General features: G+C 44.0%; 1 protein-coding gene across 1 annotated transcript in view; it reads right to left on the reverse strand.

The window, feature by feature from the left end:
• Positions 1-302: 302 nt before the first annotated feature.
• Positions 303-16,042, reverse strand: part of LOC144143411 (plasma kallikrein-like) — an 89,032-nt gene continuing 73,292 nt past the window's right edge. The window contains exons 6-7 of the mRNA XM_077675169.1: positions 7,450-7,595; positions 303-584 (exon numbers count right to left, since the gene is read on the reverse strand). Of these exons, the coding sequence (XP_077531295.1) occupies positions 402-584; positions 7,450-7,595 (329 nt within the window). The 3' untranslated portion in view covers positions 303-401. The remainder of the gene's footprint in view (positions 585-7,449; positions 7,596-16,042) is intronic.

Consider the following 16,042-nt stretch of genomic DNA (forward strand, 5'->3'; position numbering starts at 1 on the left):
ACAAGTAGAGCTATGCATAGTGGCGGTGAAGTCAGTAAAAAGTAGGCTATGGTGACGTCCTAGGGGCTGAAATGCGCCTCGATTACCTAAGTGAGCACCAGTTTCCGCATGTCATTTACAATTTCGGTGCACCCTCGGTATTTTCATCATTATCTCCTCAGTTTCCCTTGAAGATGACCCGTTTCTTTCTTTAGATTTGCCAGTATCTCCAACTGAAATAATGTTTTAAACGAAATACTTCACACGAAACGAATATATTAGAGGAAGTAGTACGAAAATTGGATTTGCGTAGCAAAGCCTTGTTTAGTGTGGAAGCCGTAATAATCTCCAAACAAATGCGCGGAAATACCTCTAATATTTATTGAGAAGAAATGTTTCTAATCGTGTCGTCTTCCCCACGTTTATAGACGTTTCTTCCAAAGTTCCGGGTTCTTTAAAGAATCTTTTATCCAATTTGTGAAGAGAGAGACCCGTGTGTACACACTGGGCTCACCATCCTTGTTGCAATCCTGACCGGATGATGTAATGCCAACCTGCACCCAACGCCGTCCATTTAGCAGAGTCAAAGGTCCCCCAGAGGCGCCCTGTAGAAATAAAAAAAACAATAAACAAAAATAACGACCATGCCGCGTTGGCTGTGTATCAGTGCACTGAATAAACAGTCTTTGGCAGACGATCATTCCTCTTTTACAAAAAGACGACGAAATCAAACGCTTGTAGTGCAAAGAAATATTGTTTGTTATTCGGGCTACGCTTGGCAGGCGCGCTGGCTGCCCTTTCTGAGCAGAAACTATGTCTGGCAATAGATAGAAAAGCCCACATTAGCTCTGCAGATCGAAAAACTAGGAAGCAAAGGGTGTGCTGCACAAGCGTCACAAACTGATTCCAGCCCGACCTCTGGCAACGAGACAATTTCCTGCCTCAGAATGCTCGTTTAACACTAGGCAAATTTCCGTCACTGGAAACACTACCCCAGTAATGCTGAGCATCGCACGCAAGTCCCCGAAGACACGGTTGCCATGACGTGGCACCTAAAACAACTTGTATATCTCTATATCCATGGGTGAGTGTTTTGAATTTAGATGCGAACGCATCTCATTCACTCGCCTTGTCCCAGCATCCATCCGGTGTTGTCGGCGTCCACCCCTCCCCCATTGTCCTCGCCGCGCCAGCTGCGCTCTCCGCCGGTCACCCCCTCTCCTCTCCGATAGCGAACACTCTCTCGCGTGGGCCATTACATTTGATTGGATTGGCGTGGCTTGGCTTGGCTTGGCTTGGCTTGGATTTGATTGGATTGGAGTGGATGGGATTGGGTTGGCTTGGCTTGGCTTTGCTTGGATTGGATTGCAATGGACTTGGATTGGATTGGATTTGGATTGGATTGGATTAAAGTGGATTGTGTCGGATTGTGTTGCGTCATAGCCGCGGCAGACGCAGTGGCACCGGCGCATGTGCAGTACTCTCTCTTCCGCGGTCTCCTCTCCTTCGGGCGCGCTGCGCATATAACCGGTGTGCCGCTCTCCGGCGGCCTTTCGGTCGACGGTTGCTCTCCGTTTGCGCTTGAACCTCCCTCAGCGTCGCATCCCTCAGCGTCGCATCACATCAGGGTTCCCGCGAGGGGAGGTGGGTGTAATTTTACTGTACTTGGTTTCGGGTTCACCATTCTTCATTACTAGGCATCGAGAACTTGACGTGTGGAGCTACACAGCGAAGTCAGCATTGGCTGTAGAACGTTTACGAGATACTAGAGAGTATCCCTAAAGTGCGCCCTCTCTAAGTCAAGCTTGTACAAAAAAGAAGGAAGAAATCGCAGCGGCCACGGGTAATGATTTTCTTTTTTGGCGTACAGCTGGAATCATTCCATTAAGGAGCTTTCTGGCCAGGTTCGCTCTAATAAGGGAAGCGTATGTTGTCTTATTACACAAAACAGAATCAACTCTGAATATTTTGTTTGGTAGCTGTTCTATCCATCGTAATTGGCAAGACAAAACGGCCACACAGACGAGAACACAGCATTTTCTGACTAAAAGGTTTGAGTGATGGTGTTGCACAATACAGAGGTGAATATTTCTCGGAAGTGCTACCACTTGTAGAGAACAAATTAATTTATGTAAGCGCTAAAACAGCCAACAACAGAAGTGGTACACAAAACACTGAAAAGTCTTGTTGGAAGTTGGCACAGCTCACCCCAGCTTTTTAAAGTTGAAGTCCTGCGGTAATCAGGAAAATCAAGATGCGATTAACAAATCTTCTCTTCTGCGCACGTTTAGATCATCAGATAATGACATACTTTTACGAGGGCTTTTTTTATTGAAGTATTAGTGCTCACATACGCTGCATCTACTGCATTAAAATTTTCGTTTATCAGCGTTACCAAAAGATTTCTTTAAAACACTTCAAGGCGCTTCTTAAAAAATAGCAACGGTATTTGACAAGAGCGGCTATGTAGATTCCAGAACAGTACGTTTGCAGACATCCTACGCCTGAGTTTTTTCATTTTAAATGCTTATGTTGTGAATGATGAGAAATTTGACCACTGTATTGCGGCAGTGTTGTTTCGAAAAATTTTTTTGCTCTTATACAGTTTGCCCCGGAGCAGAATTTTGTAGACCACCTCTTTCGGATATGACTTAACAAAAAGCATGCTTTTCTGTCATCAGAATGGCATTCACCCCTGCAGTATGGCCGCCGTTGCCAACAGAACGTAGCCTAGGACTGCCACCGGCTAAAGTGCGTGATTGGTCATTTCAGGCTCCAAAGACAGAAATGTTTTCGTTAAGTCCGTCAATAGAGGGACCCTCCACACACTTTAAATCACCACAATAGGTTTCTGACAGAACCATTCATTTGTAGTTTACGGATTGCCTTTTTGATGAGAGCGCTGCCCGTAGCTGATTACGCATACAGAGAAGAGCCCTACCGGAATATATATATGGACAAAAGAGGACCCCTCTGTTAAGACAGCATCCCTACTTCGAATTTAACGTGCACTGCCTGTGGGTCTCTGTACCCGGCAATGAAAGCTTGCATCGAACAACTTCACAAAAAATGACTGAAGAAAACCGGAAGACCCTCCTTCAACTCAACAAAATAATTGAGTGTTGTGGACGGCTGGTAACAAGCAACACCTTAACGTTGCAGGAGGGTTTATGATAGGAGGAAGTAAAAATGTTTTTCTCTTTCTCACTGCGCACTTTTCTCGAAAACACTGGGCAGAGACACCCGCTTTAACCCTTAACTTTGCTGCTCCGCTGGCACGTATGCCCTGTAGCCCGCGCAGCTTAGGTATGGCATGTGTAGCTTGCATACCAACTGATTTTTAAGTTACTAGAAGTCATACCTCTGCCTCAGAACCAAAAGACTTCACAGAGTATCTCGCTCACAGGTCTATTCTCTGCTCTGGGGAAAATTATTATAAGCTTTACAAATGCTCCTCCTTAATCATCGGTCTATAAACCTGGCAGGAGACGATATAAACGAGCGGGATGGCAAGTGGCGGCGTGAATGTTTATGCCCTTCAACAATTTGTATGCCCTTCAATGCTTATGATCAACAATGCTTATGCCCTTCAAGACTTTTTGAGCACACTAAATGAACTAGCGAAATCGTTCGGTTGGGTGGTCAATGTCATCTGTGCAAAGTATAACTTTTTTGCTTGCACTACAAACCTGCCAATTTTGTTCGGAAGTTCGTTGCGGCTGTACTACCTTTTTATGCGTGTTTTTGGGCTCCACAATCTTCCGTTATCGATTCTCCCATTGCGTGGCACAGTAAAAATCTTGCAATTGCACGGCTGTTACTCGCACTTAAGGCGACAAGACGTGGCATCAGCTCAGCATCGATGGCTCTCGGTGACGTATTTGGTTAATTACACTTCCTGCAGCACAATTAACGCGATCAAGTTCGTTCATATTTATGTTTTTTTTACTCCATTACCAGACTTCTCGTTATAGCATTGGCTACGCCAACAAGACGACGACACGACGGCCACGATCGGAAGACCGCGGATCCGATCGGATCCGACGATCGGAAGTCCGAAGTTCCGATCGGATCGGCCAATCGGAAGTCCACGTGTTGTGACTGGTTTGCTAGCCTAGAACTCCGACAATTCCGATCGGCTCAATGATCGTCACGCCATCTGGCTTTCAATTTAGTTTTGGAACAGCATTGTAAAGCCATTAGAGAAGTCGATAACCAACCACGGTGAAAACATCAGCTTCTGGAAGCAATAACCCCGAACGGTAACAGCAAAAGGGAAAAGATGACCTTCGGTATGCTAAGCGACCCTTCTGAGATTCTAATCTATTCTTTGTGCGCAGATGTTCCTATCTCTAAATCGTGCCCGCGCTTTGTTCGAACCTAAACACCCGTGACAGGCTAGGGTGAGTACTGCAGGTGGTTATCCGACCAATTCCGAATATGGCTGCTACGGACCTCGGGCACGACTACTCTAGGCGGGTGCCGGATAGCGAGTGTATATTTCACGCTAGGTTGGGGCAAAGGAAGAGGAGCAGATGAACGTGATTATCAACGGGCATGAGATTAAGGCACCCGTCTGAGCGACACCGAGCCCACCGTTTATACGTCGCCTTAACCAGGTAGCCTCGTTTGCTCAATATTTGTAACCGAACTTGTCACTTCCGAAGGAGGTTTCGGTAGCGGCAAGTTTCACGGCGTCTGAGGGTCTGTTGTAGGCGGGCACACCGAGTGCTCGGGCGTTCAAAACAAGTTTGTTGTTCTGTCAATAAACGTACAAGCCAGCCTTCTCGACTGGAGCATGCCGAAGGGCTGAGAAACGATTCAGAAGTGTTAAGAACCGACCGGAGTAACGAAATGGAATACTACTTCAACTGACTGTGTACCGCGAGTGCATGGCGTCACCTCAGTACGACCAAGGTCGATATTGGCGCGAACGAGCGGCCAATTAAGCAATACATAACCCGACGGCGATTAGGGACGCATGTAGGTGCAGCTCTTCCAGCCGTAAAAAGAGTGCAGAATATGTAAGCAAAACGATAAAACAATAAAGACGTTCCACTCAATGTGGAAGCTGTCCGAAGTTCAGAGTAGTAATTCGCCACAAATGGCTGTTACGCCGTCATCCGCTTACTGCTACCACCCCATGCAATTGAAATGTCCCGCCTCCGCAGTGCTCCCACGCTTCCTTGCCTGAAACTGCGACAGCGGGAGTTCTGTTCTCTTTGTGCTTTTCTGCCCACACTGCCGGCGTTGAACTTCCACCTTTTTGTATTTACTATCGAAAAAACCAACCCAACGGGCGTCCTTAACTAAAGGAACGCGGGAACGGCCGGTTGATTACGTATATTTTCCTCAAGTGTACCTACAGTTTTCTTTGCGCTAAACAACCAAAAGATGTATGACAAGCGCGAGCGTTTCACAAGTTTCGGGCACTTATGACTATATAAACCACTTAGCTTTTTAAGTCCCTGGGGTACGCCGCGAACAAGAACGTTACCCCGTGACGCTGCCTTGGTGTGACGCCGTGACGCTATATACTTCGGTAGAGCGAGTGAGCTAGGACGACAAGGCGAATGCCTAAGGTACTCTGCACTTAAAAATGGCTCAAACGGAAGCAGAAAGTCGGACGGCCTCATCCAAAAAGCGATGCTGAGATGCAGTAAATCGCAAAAGCAAACGATGCGCGCCACTGGTCATTCTTGTAGACGTCCCTGAGAAGCGAGGCATCATGGTCAGTTACGCTCGAGGGATGCATGGGGGGAGGGGGGGGGGGACAAAACGAGGGAGAATCGCGGCATGGGCAAACATTCGCTGTTTTTATTTGCAATAACTCCACTGATACTCGCCGCTGTAACACAATTCTTTCAAGAGGTGATTACTAAAGCACTGAGTTACGTTAAAATGTGAACACCCGCTCATTGGCATAACCACTTTCAGGGCCGTTTTAACGAACGGTAAGTGTCACAGAAATCCCGAAATACCTGCCACCTCTTTGACAGTTCTTTACGGCATAACTCTTAGTTTAGACTACGCCAACGGTCTGCATTTTACTCAACATACATTTACATTTTAGGTTGTATAACTCAAAAGATAAATAATTGTTTTGTTTTCGTATATATCGTCAAAATATAAAAGACATTTATGTTTAGATACTTGTATTGCGATACGTTTGGATTATGTGGCGCTTAAATGCAAATCTGCCTTCTAAATATATTTGGAAATGCTGCATTGTAACAGCGTAATTACGAATGAAGGTTTAAAAGAAGACGAAGAAGTGTCAGCCGGCCAAAAAAATTCAGAAAATTCACAACCTAACTCGTATCTTAATCTGGTATCTCACCAAACACCTACAAAAGCATCCATTTTTGAACATTTTAAGTGCAATGCACTTCTTAAGCGACCCTGAACCTGCGTCCACCGGGATGTCCGTGCACGTGGAGATGGGCGCGCGCAGCCTGGCCGCTGACATAGCACATACCCACGTGGGGGATTGGCCAGGAATCTCCTCGTCTTCCTTCGCGACGGGGGGAGATGGGCGCGCGCTGCCTGGCCGCTGACATGGAACATACCCACGTGGGGGATTGGCCAAGAATCGGGCATGAGAAGGGCTAATGCACCTGCTTAAAGGAGTACTGACACGAAATTTCAAAGCTGAGATCCGCTCTAGCAATCAAGTAGAACGACAACACAAATAGGTGTCTGTGAATAAATGCATCTTTCTTCTTTGTAGTTGTGTGTGTGTGTGTGTGTGTGTGTGTGTGTGTGTGTGTGTGTGTGATCTCTCTTTCGCGAACATTACCGAACCGCGCAAATTCAACTCGTGCATTCGCTCTTTCACATTTTTCCCCTCGGGGAAATGCGGGGAATTTTTTATTGTTCTTCTCCCCCCTACTCCTCCTCCGCCGTCTCCTCCGCTTGCTGCGCCTCCTTCACCTCCTCCTTCTTCTTCTTCTTCTTCGTGTTCTTGTTTTTTATTTATTTATTTATTTCCTTTTTTGGTTGTTATATTTTAATATTGACTAATTTCCAAACACGATAACTCAAACACAACAAAAAAAAGTTTCAAATTTTCTAATTTCCTTGAATTATCCACCTAGGCAGTTTCCTTTTTAGCTTTAACGACTCATGCTTGACCGATCCCCTGATTGCGTATGCGCCAGTAATGTTAAGGAACAATAACAGCAACAACAACACCAACAAACAATAGAGTTGAACTTGTCATCTTGGGTCTTGAATACGCTAGGTTTCAGCTTGAGGCGACAAAGTTTTTGTTAGAGAACGGTGCGTGCTGAAAACACATAAGGTAGTACAAGGCATTTGATACTGACAATAAACTTGTTGGTAAAGTTCTTGCTTCTTTATAGGGCGTATGTTGTTAAGATATAATTTACATCTTTTTTTAACAGGGCTCGAGTGAACCACACCACAAGGTATTCTCACACGCGCCAAAAGTTAAAGAGAAAATCTCACCGTGCAAACGTCTTTTCCATATGTTCGGGTGCAAATGAGCATATTCACAACAAGCTCTTTCATATCTTCATTTTGAAAATCTTCGCGACATTCATAGGGCGATAGAGCTCGCAAAAAAACATACATTAGGTGATATACCGGTTCTCCTGCAAGGACAAGAGACGCTAAGATGAAATATTTCAGTATCGCCACAAAATTACAGCCCAAACGACTGAAGCGCCGCAAATTATTGAAACAAAATTGCCGCATGCACTTCAAAGAAACGATTATCAATAGGAGCTGTGGTATGCGGTTCCCAGTTCACTACAGCCGCATATCCCGCGGTTCTCGCTTGAGCCGCGCTTCACGTGATAGCTCGCTGGGCAAGCGCTCTGTACTTACCGGCATCGCCAGATGCGCGAGTGTATCGACGTGATCTCTAAATCCAGACAGTCTCGCGTCCCTTACTTATAAAACCTGTCCAGACTATATTGTTCGCGCGTGCTGTAACGGTTTCGCCGGAGGTGCTTTCTGCCTAACGAAACTACCGGTTTTGTGTGTAGCCACGAAGTTTTTGGCTTTAGAAATTTGTCTTCTTGTGGGCTTTTACCCCGAATTCTTGGTGATGGCCCCCTAAGAGCCCTAATTACGAGCTCTTGCTTGTGTATCTTCCTGGGCATTTGTTTCCTGGCATTTCGCCTTTTTGTATTCCGACGGGCCTTTGTATAGCTCCCGAATTCTTGTAGTTTGTACTATTTTTTCTTATATTTTTGGTGCACCCTACGTCCATAGAAAGGGTAGTAGGACATTCCACAACTTCCTCAGAATACCAATTCACTAACGTTGTCGTGTCTCTCTTTCTGGTCATATTTCATCAAGTTGAGGTGTTCTAAAATTTGTGTTCTACCGCTCGACTCCTACACGACGCCAACCCTGTATTTATTTATTTATTTATTTTTATTTATTCCAAATACCTACAGCGCCAGTTTGGCGTTTTTGTAGCCACAAAAACAACGAGTAATCATACAGACGCAGGCTATGGAATGAGAATACAGGTTTTTCTCAGTAACCAGAACACTGCAGAACATAGCAACAGACCCTAATTTAAAACATAGCAACAATATACGGTCAAAAGCAGTAAAGCCACATGTTAGCATTCAGGAAACACATTTAACTGCATTCAAAACATTCGGTGAGTGCACAATGTAATTCGGGAGCACGTTCGAATCGTCAATTATATTGGGAAAGAAGGAGTTGCGGCACTCTTACAGTATATTTTTTCTAAATCCTCTTTTTGTGCCGACACGTAATTCGGCGTTTTTATGTGAGTATTTTTGTTAGTTCCAGTTACACCTATCTTCATGTTACAGAGAAGCTTTAATCTACATATTTTTCTACGGGAGCCTAATATTTGCCATCTTAGTTACCTCGGATGACCGAGCTTGTTATATCGAAGTTGAAGTTACCTGTAGAGCCAGGCAAAAAACCCTGTGACACAAAAGTATTTAAACAGCGAATCTGCTGTGGGTCGATTGTTTTAGCCCGTTTGCTGTAGGTTGTGGATGTCGCAGAGGTTAAAGCAAGTTAAAACAAGCTGGGGTTAAAGCAAGCAAAGAAGTGAAAGGGGCAAGCAAAGGGGTTAAAGCAAGCAAAAAGCAACCTTTTTGAGCGCACGTATACCGTAGGCTAATTTTCTTTGTCATTTTACACTACGTAGTGATCCGATGGGCTGTTGTGCCTAATCGCTGCTTCCATGCAATTATAGTTTGATTTCAAAATCGAGGGTCCCCTTTCAGTCTTTTGACTCTGGTACCCTCATCTCTATACTAATATGTGTGTATTCCTTTTATGAAATAAACTTTAACTTTCACTTTCAAAGTTCGCCGACCCGCCGGCAGAGGGTATAGGGAGGTTTGGAAGCCGCCTTGGGATCTTTTACCACCGACCGATAGAGACAGCGTAGATCTCGAAGTGTCAGAGAGCCTTGTGCTCCTGACGTTTAGCTACGGAACTGCATTGGGGAACCGTAAACTTGCTTGGTAACAGCGGTGCCGTTCTGGGCTCACGTCCCGCTTTTGCTCAAGGCGCCACAAGAGAAAAACACATGAATGTTTATCCGATATTATGCTTCGTTAAAGTGTCTCCTTTTTAAAGCATAACGATGTGAGTTCAACCGATGATATCCTATGAAAAAAATGGCAGCATCTCCACTCCGTGCATGATTGCGAAGGTGCGGAGGACGGGAACTCTAATTGACATCCAAGTAGCGCCCATACTGGCATCCAAGTTGCGCCCCGACCATCATTCGATTTTAAGCGTGAGCGACACCTTGATTATTCCCTAAATAAATCTGCAACTCACGGCTCAAATCGAATTCCGCTTGATTTTCGTCTGATGGTTGTGTGCTCACGGATGGACGCGGGTGGTCATTTGGAGGACCAAAGCTTCTCCGCGCCGTTACAGGCGACGGAGTAATCAGTTTGACTGTCGGGTACTAACCCATGGTCGTAGGCCAATGTGTAAGACGAGACTGACACTAACTCTGTCTGGTCTACCATACACATGCTCGAATCCTGCGGATGACTGTGTGATTCTTTTTGCGATTGTAAATGCTATGACCACGGAGGTGGACGGATGTTGTGTGGTGTTGAGGTACTCTGCTCCTAAAAGCTAATGCGTCTTCTGATGAACCGGTTGGTCGACCAGAATGCCCTGATGAGATTTCTGGAAAAAACAGCACGTGCTGAATACCAGACTACGACTGTGCAAAAACTGTTGCTTCAAGATCCCCAAAAACTATGGTTCTCGTTAGAAATATACACGCATCAATCATGAAAAAGAAGTAAAATATTATACCTTGATATCCTGAACCATGAAACGGTATTGATTTCGATTGTTTGTAGCGAAGTTTACTTAGTTGGAAAAAATTGTCGATTGATTTGTTGTTTTTCCTGTGAAAGTTGACGATCTATTGAACGCACTTTTCTTGTGTTTAACGTAGCTTCAGCGCTTCTCTGGACGCTTTCCCAGAAGGGATGATAAACGTTTTAGCGCCATTTTCTGCCCCTAAAGAAACTACAAATTCTACGCTTCTTTTCTCATCTCAGCACTTATGATTTTACCTCAATAAAGCACCTGCCACAACCTAATAACACATGCTAAGAAAAAACGTTTTTCTCGCACACTACCAACCGATGTGGTACACGAAGAAAGACGGAAGTGACCGCGGGTGTCAGTGCAGCCACTAAGCACTGGCTATCGGTCATCAGTTTTCATCCAGAGCTCTTACTCTCGGCTATTAGGCAAGTGGAGTTTTCCCAGGCACCCAGGGTAAAAACTGGGACACCCCCTTAAAAAAGAATAAACGAATACCATAAATGTTCTTTACTCATTTCGATCATGAGTAGCATCCTGAACCAATTGTCTAGAAAAAATATTTATGCACTGCGAATAATATCGAAACACAAATAATATCGAAACGAATAATATCGAAACACGAACCGGTATTCTTGTTACTCATGATACTCCAAAAGATGTTTTGAAGGTCCGATATAATTTTACAAATTTTTTTGTATGCCACAGAGTCTTGACAAGAAAGTGAGTTATTGTGGAGCAGCAATTTTAGTATTTGGTCAAGCTATACAACCCCGTGAGCCCAACTTGGCAATAAATGCTTGGTGTTGTGAACCGGAATGAGTTAAACCCTGCATTTTTTGGCCCACAAATCCACAAGCTCATAGTGTTCTCTGCTAACTATTCCTAATCATCAATTAGTAGGTCTCATTCACGCCCTTACTGCTAACATTGACCCCATGGCATTCGAAATAAAGAATGTGTCGCTTGTAGGGGATGGTAACTTCAATTTTCTGGATACCAACTCTTGCCGATTCTTTTCTTCCACTGAACGTTTCGTTGCTTATGACGTTCATTCGGTCATGAATTCGGAGGCTTCACTTTTTTAAAAGTAGACATTAACTATGAACGTTAGATGCTTGTTACCTGTAATGCTACGGTGCGCTGTGACCATGTTTACGAGCGATAGGTTTTAAGCACTCTAAATTCAATATAGGTATATTGTGTAGAGACTCCTTCCCCATCACTTTCATGAATGGTCTCGAGAATCCGGAGGATAAATTAAGCGCACTCTTTTTGAACGCACTTTTGGAAAGTACTGAAACTGTCAGTTGTGCGTAGAAATACAGGCTGTGCTGTAACCCGCGGATTTCAGCAGCCTGTCGGATGGGTTTAGGGATGGCTTGTAGAGAATGTCGAAAAGTTACCGTTACTTTTTTACTTCCCTTTAACACTTGATACATTGTCGCAAAGTTTATTTAGCAAAAAGATGGCGTGAGTACGACTAACACTTTAGCAATACTAGGACTAACCATACGAAGCACTGGTGACTAATAAACAAGTTTCTCATTGTGAAGTCAACGATCGCTTAAATTAAAAATACATTTTTGACATCCCCAATGGAGAAACTACTCTAAATGCTTACGCTTTTAGTAACTACATTTGCTTTTCCTCAAACAATATAAAGGTCAAAGGTCACTTTGCCAGCTAAATATTCCCGTTCACCCTCTTTTCTTTCTCCCTTGTTGCACCACATGATTTCTTGTGATAAAAACACGTGGAGTGACAATTTTGACAAAACTTCTTTGGCGTAGTTTTTTAGAACATCGTGGCGAGATAGTTGTTGCTGTAGAGCTAGAGCTAGAATGGGCTTCCACGTTGAACAGGGACACAGGAAACAGAAGAAAAAATAGGACGATATAACTGTCGACCAGCGTTGTTGTTGTTTCTGTGCTCTTTTCCTTGTTCGAAGTTGAACCGGCTTCCCGCTCTAGTTTCTATACGATAAAAAAACTCTCCCCCTGTACCGCCTAATGAGAACATTGGCATGCTCCCATGCGATTTAAACAGGTATCCCGGTGTGTAATACTGCCTTTTCTCCACTATTTATAATAAATGGTAAACATACGTGTTATACGCAACAAGCAGACACGCTATCCAAGCAGTGTGTATTCCCATTTGCAGTTTATAAAGGAAAACATACCTCATTGAGAACTGAAAGTTTGGAAAGCCCATACATAAATTAGGAATGTGAAGACGCTGTGGGGCGAAAGCTCGGCAGCATACGCGATCCGTGCGCATCCGCATTAGTCCCGTAAACGAGGCCAGTGCTCGAATAAAAATGTCATTTTTTTTCTCGCAGAGCATACCCACTTTTTATATTCTTACGGAATCAGAAGCTGTGAGCGGATGATTTAAGAGCTTCACAAAAATGGCTCCAATCCACGCTGTGAAAGGGGGTTTCAAAATAAAGCTTTAAATGACATCCACAACAATTGCCCATGCGACGTCATTTGATTTCACACGTGGCTCTACAAAATGTCAAACCAGAGATTCTGCCAGCCGTTACTCTGAATCCGCAGGGGCGGCGTCCCGAGCATAGCAGCGTCGGCCCGTGGCCAGACTAGAGCGGTTGACGCCGCCACCGTACCCCGACCGTGAGTCGGGAGAAAGAAAGCCTAGAGGAGCGTCCTTCCAAGTGTGCGACAGCAGAGCCTGGCCATCCTTATGTGCAAACCTGGGGCTACACCACCGCGTGACACAAGCGTATGTAACAAAAACATTTGGCAGGTGAACTTTGTGATTCCACTTTATACCGATTTAAGCAGGTAGTTTAGTAAGTTTAAGAAATACAAAACGCCTTAGGGAACTTTTATAATCGCTATTTATCAGGGCCAGTTGCTCCTTCTGCCTTTTGTAATGCCCCTTAAAGCCAAACCGAATTGTATTCATCAATTTAAAAAATGGACTCCCATTTGTGGCCAGCACTGCGGAAAACGCAGCCGCCGTACGTTTTCTATTTCTGCCCTTCAAACTAATCCTTAACGTATCCTTGCCGTGCGACCACTTTATCCCGTAGGGTAGGGGTTACACAGGAGGTGCTCTCGAACAAGTTAATCAAGCCGTGCAAAGGAAGCGCCCAATGGACTGCGAAGCTGCGCCAAAAAAGGCCCACTACAACCGTCACGAAAGCAGATGACAAAGTCGTAACGCCGATGCGCCCGCCAGCGAGCAGGCACCTCCGCATAGGAACGCTGGGTAAATTCGCCACTCCATCTACAATATGCTCCATGAGTAAAACGCTTCTGCCTCCTTCCCCACTGCTGCCGCCTCCGCCCCGTTGGGAGTTTATTGTGCCACGCGCTGCGAAAGAACCGTTGGCTGCTATAGGTAGAAATATTTGCATTAAAATAAATAAAAATATTGGCAAAAGTAAAAATAGTAAGAAAGAGAAAGTCGCCTTGACCCCGACGTTACTTGCATGTGTGTAAAACACACGCAATCAAGCTATGCTGACCAGTAATTTCAGACAAGCTAATGCGTATAGTAGTTGGTGCGCTTACATAATGTGTGTAACAGTAGTGGCACAGTAGTGAAACTAGGGAAAAGGCGGGAACACACTGCAGCAAAAATGTTCGTCGAAAGCAGTCACGGTAACAGAAACAAAATAGGCGAAAATAAATAATCACATTCTATTCAGCCATTAAAAAGTTCATACAATTGCCAGGATGTTCTTTTTAAAACCCTTAGCCCCCTATGTGACCTGACCGATTTTTTTTTAGGATCTGTAACGTTAGAAAAGGCCATTTTGTCCTGTTGGCCTTAGTGCGTTTCGTGTAAACTGATCACTAATTCCGTTCCCAAAGTACCAACATGATATTTAAAATTTGTTCCCAACTGCTGGTCGTCGTGGCTGGATGTAGGCGTGTAGCCCTGTACCACCTTGAGTTTTTACCTCGTATTAGGCATAAATACAATACCCGCTAACTTTCCGTTAATGCTGTAGTTTTCATCTACGTTGGAGGCTATGCGGTCATTGCATAGCAATCCCCCTCCCTGTTCTGTTCTGTTGACTAGATTATGGTAACATAGGTTGTGACCATTTTTCATCATCGTAAAATCTTCACTTGTCCTACTAACGTCACTAAGGCCTAAGACATCCTGTTTAATGCCATCTCATTCCTCGAACAACGCCTCTACACTCGCTTCGCTACATATAGGTCTCGACAAACAGACATTGGACAAATAGCGTAGAACCCTGCGCCCGAAAAGTGCATGCAGAAAACTAAAGTACTGATAAATAACCTCGGGATAGCAGAGCGGTTTAAGATAGGAAGAGAGGCAGAGGAAATAGTAAGTTTAAATATCTACTTAGGCCAACTTGTGATCCCGGACACCAACCAAGAGGGCGAGATAATTAAAAGGATAAGAATGGGGTTCGGTGCATTCGGCAGGCAATCTCAGATATAAATGGCAGCATACTGCTGCCCATGAATAAGAAAGTGTATGACAGCGCCATCTTACCGGTACTCACCTATGGTCAGAAACTTGGAAGAAGAAGAAGGAGAAGAAGAAGAAGTAGATGAAGAAGAAGAAAGAAAGTTTGTTTCATTCTTTGCATACAATACAGTTTTACCATCTGGGCCCTTAGACAATCTGGCTAGTACCCGGGCCCATGCAGTAAAGGCTTCATGAAATTGTACGCTGGTCAAACATTTCAGTGGGAAATCAAATTACACACATCAAGAGCAGACAACACTAAAGAAATGCCGCTTGGCTACAATGGTGATGCATACTTTCCATCAAGAAAAAACTCTTTTATACATCTCGTAAAATTGGCCTTAGTTTTAATATCTAAAGGCAGTAGATTCCAGATCAAAGCTCCGGGAAACGCTATACTACGTTTACCATAATTATTGTGGATAACACGGAGGATGAAACGAAGGTTGGTTTGATTGCGCGTTTCTCGGTGTTGCCATAGAAAAATAGAATGAGAGAACGGAATAATATTTTCTAATATATTATTAACCATACAAACTAACTTTTGGTATCTAGCATTTGTAAGTGGCATAATGTTTAAGCTAGGAAAAAGTGGAGCGGAACTGTGGTTTACCCTACTAAACGTTATAATGTGTTGCTCTTTCTTTTGTAACAAGATAACTAGGTTTATGTAGGAGAAGTATGTGACCCCCAATGTCTCAACACAGTAAGCGATATGACAATGAAATATAGCGCAGTATATTATTTTGAGAATGTGTAATGGAAAGTAACGGCTAATTCTAACTAGAACGAAACATGATAGGGTTAACTTGTTACACATGCATGTTATATGCTGCTTAAAACTAAGGGCAGAATCTAGTCACGCCTAAATATTTGTACTCATCAATTTTTTTGATCAAAATATCATGCATCTTCAATTCACTTGGTAGCATTGAGTTTTAGTGGGGCTAGAGAATATCAAGTAATTGTTTTTGGGTACGTTCAAGGTTAATTTATTGTTTCTGAACCAATGTGATGCCTTCGTGAGATCTGCATTGGACTAGCTCTCAAGACACTTCAGTTTCTCACCATAAAACAACAAAGCAGTATCATCTGCATACATTATTGCGTTGCCATGCTCTAGTACCAGCCGTAGATCATTTATATACACAGAAAATAATATTGGACCCAGCACCGAGCCCTGAGGGACTCCGCAAGTAATGCATTCAACACTAGAGGCAGTTGGCCCAATTTTGACAAACTGTGTTCTACCTTTTAAATA

The sequence above is a fragment of the Haemaphysalis longicornis genome, unplaced genomic scaffold (assembly GCF_048455015.1).
Source record: "Haemaphysalis longicornis isolate Haplotype H1 unplaced genomic scaffold, Haemaphysalis longicornis Haplotype H1 scaffold_6, whole genome shotgun sequence".
In the NCBI taxonomy this organism is placed as follows: Eukaryota; Metazoa; Arthropoda; class Arachnida; order Ixodida; family Ixodidae; genus Haemaphysalis; species Haemaphysalis longicornis.